Below are 6000 nucleotides of genomic sequence, written 5' to 3'. Positions count from 1 at the left end.
TAGTCACTTTTATCCCTACCCACATGTACAGTACACATATTACCTCAATTATCTCGTGCCCCTGCACATTGACTTGGTACCAGTACTCCTTGTATATAGTCTTGTTATTGTATTACATTTTGCTTACTTTTTAACTATGCATTGTTGGGAAAGGGCTCGTAAGTAAGCATTTCATGGTAAAATCTACACCTGTTGTATTCGGCGCATGTGAAAAATATCATTTTATTTGATTGATTTGAACACCTGTCAATCCTGCTGACCTGTCAGATAACATACTGTACATCTCTAACTGGACAGGAGCGGTGCATTATGGGGACTGTCTGGGGTCGCAGAGGGATGCATTGTGGGTAAGATGTCAGGTTTGATCAGGCCCTGTGGTAGATGGGGTTAGAAGTATCCACACCTCTGTCTTCGTGACAAGAGACTGTGATTCTACGGTGGCTCATGTGTGGTCAATAACAGTAGGGGATAATAAGGCGATCGATGGAGAGAGATTGTGCTCTGGTCGCAATCTTTAGTAAACAATGCAGCAGCCTGTTTTACTGATATTTACTATAGCGAAAACCATTAAACAGGCCATTAAAACAGTAGCATCCCTTCTAGTGTATATTCAACACGTGGGACCTCATTATAGCTAGTAATACTTTCACCTCACTGGTGTAATGTACATGTATACATGTACATTACACCAGTGAGGTATAACAGTTGAAACCTGTGAGACGCAGACAGATGTCGGCTGACACGTCAGCAGTTAAATACAGATTAATATGTGTGTGCATCTCTCATCCCTTCCTCCCCTCCTCCTCTTCCTGCGATGACAAATCGTGCTGTAATGAGTTTTGTAAAGATTTTTTCAGATCAATGTTCCAACCCATCAGCCATGGGCTCTGATTCACACGCTGTTGTCCGCCCCGGCCCCCGACGCGCGATAGATAGAGAAAACATAGATTTTTTTCTCTCTCTCCTAGGCGAGAAGGGGCCGGGCTGGTGGGGGTCAGGGTTGAGGGGGATTTCTTTGCCAGGAGACACTGATTAACTGGGAAAGAAGGACAAACAAGGCCTCACATCTCTACGGAAACTGAGACAGCCTTGTAAAGGATGGGATGTGTGTGTGTGTGTATGTGTGTGTCATACATCAACCACCACAGCTGCATGCAGTAGTGTGCTGAATTACATTTGCTTTCACGCGTGTGTGTGTGTGTGTGTGTGTGTGTGTGTGTGTGTGTGTGTGTGTGTGTGTGTGGTGGGTACAAAGGTTGTGTTTACTCTCTCACAGATAGGAGGTAGGACTCATGATATCATGTGTTATCACAGACAGACAGAGAGAGAGAGAGTGATACAGGAGAAAAAGAGCCTGTTATATTGCTGATGCCACATGTAGTTAGTTATATGGTATTTAGCAGTCAATGACAGATCCCATCATATCATCCTGTGTGTTATCAGTCAAATTCAGCAGAGAAAGCCTGAATTCATCCTGTATTTAGGATTAGAGAACAAACAATCTTTTTAACAGACATGGATTCACACAACTTTACTGAGCTGGGTCTTACCGTTGGTTGTGTGCTCTGTCCCCTGTCTACCTGAGGTTGTGTAGAGGTACCCAGTGACACCGGCACCCCCCGCCCAGCACTGGGGTGTGTTTGTTTCAGGGTGGAGCGTGGGAGCCTTGGAGAGGGAGAGGGGTTGGAGCGTGTGTCTCTGGCTGGAGCGGGCCAGTATGGTGTTCAGGCTGTTGTGGGCTCGAGGGTCATCTCCGTACCCCAGGGACCCACCTCTCTGGTGCTGCTGCATGTGGTGGTGCACGTGGCGGTTGTTAAGCACCTTTGACGTGGTGAACGCTGCCTCGTTGACAAACACTGAGCCGGCATTGTCAAGATGGACGCCGGACTGACCAGGAAGTGAGTCCTATGGGAAAATAAAGGAGAAGAATGCCATGTTAACACAACTCTGACCATGATAACAGCATGAACATAAACATACAGGGAAACCATTATGCAACATTATGTTATTGTGTACATAATGTTGCTGCTACCGTCTCTTATGACCGAAAATAACTTCTGGACATCAGAAAAGCGATTACTCACCGCGGACTGGAAGAAACGTTTTCCTTTAACGAGTCTGACGAGAAGGATATGCTGCTTTCACTCGAACAGGCCCAAATCCACGCCTTTTGCGTAAAGAAAAGACGCCGGAAAAGATTGAGGACCCTTCTGAGAATCAGTAAGCGAGCGAGTAAACTCCCAATGCCTGCCATTCTTTTTGCTAACGTGCAATCGTTAGAAAATAAAATTGATGACCTACTATTAAGATTATCCTACCAACGGGACATTAAAAACTGTAACATCTTATGTTTCACCGAAATGTGGCTGAATGAAGAAACGGACAATATAGAGCTGGCGGGATTTTCCATGCACCGGCAGAACAGAGACACTACCTCTGGTAAGACGAGGGGTGGGGGTGCGTGTCCTTTTGTCAATAACAGCTGGTGCGCGATGTCTAATATTAAAGAAATCTCAAGGTATTGCTCGCCTGAGGTAGAGTACCTTATGATAAGCTGTCGACCACACAATCTACCAAGAGAGTTGTCATCTGTATTATTCGTAGCCGTCTATTTACCACCACAAAGCGAAGCTGGCACTAGGACCGCTCTCAACCAACTCTATAAGGCCATAAGCAAAGATGAAAATGATCACCCAGAAGTGGCGCTCCTAGTGGCCGGGGACTTTAATGCAGGCAAACGTAAATCAGTTTTACCAAATTTTTACCAGCATGTCACATGTGCAACCAGGGGGGGGGGGGGGGGAATCCTAAAAGCTCTCCCCCGCCCTCCATTTGGCAAATCTGACGACAATTCTGTCCTCCTGATTCCTGCTTACAAGCAAAAACTAAAGCAGAAAGTACCAGTGACTCGCTCAATACGGAAGTGGTCAGATGACGCGGATGCTACACTACAGTATTGTTTTGTAGCACAGACTGGAATATCTTTCGGGATTCATCCAATGGCATTGAGGAATACACTACCACAGTCATCGGCTTCATCAATAAGTGCATCGATGACGTCGTCCCCACAGTGACTGTACATACATATCCCAACCAGAAGCTGAGCTTCCGCTTTCAAGGAGCGGGAGACTAATCCAGACGCTTATAAGAAATCCCGCTATGTCCTCAGACAAACCATCAAACAAGTAAAGCATCAATACAGGATTAAGATTGAATCCTACTACACTGGCTCTGATGCTCGTCGGATGTGGCAGGGCTTGAAAACTATTACGGACTACAAAGGGAAACCTAGACGCGAGCTGCCCAGTGACCCGAGCCTACCAGACGAGCTAAGTGCATTTTATGCTCGCTTCGAGGCAAGCAACACTGAAGCACCCACGAGAGCGCCAGCTGTTCTGGATGACTGTGTGATAACGCTCTCGGTAGCCGATGTGAACAAAACCTTTAAACAGGTCAACATTTGCAAAGCCGCTGGGCCAGACGGATTACCAGGACGTGTACTCAAAGCATGCACGCACCAACTGTCAAGTGTCTTCACTGACATTTTCAAACTTCTCCCTGACCGAGTCTGTAATACCTACATGTTTCAAGCAGACCACCACAGTCCCTGTGCCCAAGGAAGCGAAGGTAACCTGCCTAAATGATTACCGCCCTGTGGCACTCACGTCGGTAGCCATGAAGTGCTTTGAAAGCCTGGTCATGGCTCACATCAACAGCATCCTCCCGGACACCCTAGACCCACTCCAATTCGCATACCGCCCCAACAGATCGACAGATGACACAATCTCAATCACACTCCACACTGCCCTTTCTCACCTGGACAAAAGGAACACCTATGTGAGAATGCTGTTCATCGACTACAGCTCAGCGTTCAACACCATAGTGGCCACAAAGCTCATCACTAAGCTAAGGACTCTGGGACTAAACACCTCCCTCTGCAACTAGATCCTGGACTTCCTGACGGGCCGCCCCCAGGTGGTAAGGGTAGGAAACAACATGTCTGCCACGCTGATCCTTAACACTGGGGCCCCTCGGCGGTGTGTACTTACTCCCCTCCTGTATTCCCTGTTCACCCCTGACTGCGTGGCCAAACACGACTCCAACACCATCATTAAGTTTGCTGACGACAAAAGTGGTAGGCCTGATCACCGACAACGATGAGACGGCCTATAGTGAGGAGGTCAGAGAACTGGCAGTGTGGTGCCAGGACAACAACCTCTCCCACAATGTGAGCAAGACAAAAGAGCTGATCGTGGACTACAGGAAAAGGCAGGCCGAATAGGCCCCCATTAACATCGACGTGGCTGTAGTGGAGTGGGTTGAGAGTTTAAAGTTCCTTGAAACAGTATTGACTGTACGTTTGTTTATGTGTAACTCTGTGTTGTTGTTTTTGTCACACTGCTTTGCTTTATCTTGGCGAGGTCGCAGTTGTAAATAAGAAATTGTTCTCAACTGGCCTACCTGGTTAAATAAAGGTGAAATAAAAAATAAATAAAAAGGAAAGCCCATAAAATTGTCAGAGACTCCAGTCACCCAAGTTATAGACTGTTTTCTCTGCTACCGCACGGAAGCGGTACCGGAGCACCAAGTCTAGGACCAAAAGGCTCCTCAACAGCTTCTACCCCCAAGCCATTAGACTGCTGAACAATTCATGAAAATCGCCAACAGACAATTTACATTTAGGCCCCCCCTCTTGTACACTGCTGCTACTCACTGTTTGTTTGTTACCTATGCATAGTTACTTCGCCCCCACCTACATGTACAGATTACCTCAACTAGCCTGTACCCCTGCACACTGACTCGGTACCCCCTGTATAAAGCCTTGATATTGTTATTCTTATTGTGTTACTTTTTATTATTACTTTTTTTATTTTAGCCTACTTGGTAAATATTTTCTTCTTCTTGAACTGCACTGTTGGTTAGGGGCTTGTAAGTAAGCATTTCACGGTAAAGTCTACACTTGTTGTATTCGGCACATGTGGCAAATAAAGTTTGATTAGATTTTTCATGAAGGAAATAGTTTGCTAGAGTCAACAGCATAACCATTGCTACACATCTGGGATAGTAAAGTAGCTACAGTGGCTATTTTACAATAACTCTTTATCCACAGTTTATCCAAAAACAGCATTATCATCCAAAATCATATTTGAGAGATTTTAATCCATATTTTCAGTGTGATTTCTGTTAAGTATACGAATTCTTATTATGTTTACAGTAAATCATATCCAGATCACTGCTGCAGTGGAGCTGGGTCCCCTCTTCTTGGCAAGGTGGTGTAAACACCATCCTTCCAGAGAGGCCATCTCATCAGAGAGGATCTGAGGACGGAGGGTCTTGATACGTCACTGGATCCGTCTCTGACCCCCTGACCATCTCACCCACTGCCTGGGGCTAAATGTGAGCCCTGCCTCCATACAGAGCAGCAGGGAAACACTAAGACTGATCCCAAATTGCACCTTATTCCCTTCATAGTGCCCTACTTTTGACCAGGGACCATAGGGAATAGGTTGCTGTTTGGGATGTAGTCCCGAGAGTGCACTGCTTCCATATAGATCAGCATGCAGTGACTCCCTACTCCTATCACGCATGTTAGTGGTGGACTGCTAATTACAGTTGACACAGATCAAATGAATGGGGCAGGAGAACATCTTACCTAGCCTGGATATAGCATACAGAAGAGAAGTACGTAAATGAGAGGGAAAGAGGAGAGTGACACGCATATGAGACCCCCTCCATTCCACGCTCTACTCGTTGACTCATAGCACCTGCTGAACATCACAACACAAGCTCAAACCCCATTGAGGCCTAGAGGGTAAATACTCTGCATTCTTGAGGTCATCGGTTTTAGCATACAAGGTCCTGTAGAGAGGCAGGCAGAGGGCAGGGTATAAGAACACCTCTCCTTATTCTCCTCTCTCTCTCTTTCTCTCTCCTTTCGCCGTCTCTACCCTTCTCCCTCTCTTCCTGCCTCTCCTCTCTCCCTCATTCTCTATGTCTCTC

At 46.4% G+C, this 6000-nt stretch overlaps 1 protein-coding gene across 1 annotated transcript in view; it reads right to left on the bottom strand.

Moving 5' to 3' along the window:
* Positions 1 to 1521: 1521 nt before the first annotated feature.
* Positions 1522 to 6000, bottom strand: part of LOC120021853 (rho guanine nucleotide exchange factor 28-like) — a 68940-nt gene continuing 64461 nt past the window's right edge. The window contains exon 29 of the mRNA XM_038965699.1: positions 1522 to 1905. Within this exon, the coding sequence (XP_038821627.1) occupies positions 1522 to 1905 (384 nt within the window). The remainder of the gene's footprint in view (positions 1906 to 6000) is intronic.

Source organism: Salvelinus namaycush, chromosome 26, assembly GCF_016432855.1.
Source record: "Salvelinus namaycush isolate Seneca chromosome 26, SaNama_1.0, whole genome shotgun sequence".
NCBI lineage: Eukaryota > Metazoa > Chordata > Actinopteri > Salmoniformes > Salmonidae > Salvelinus > Salvelinus namaycush.
This window is presented reverse-complemented; position numbering and strand designations above follow the sequence as displayed.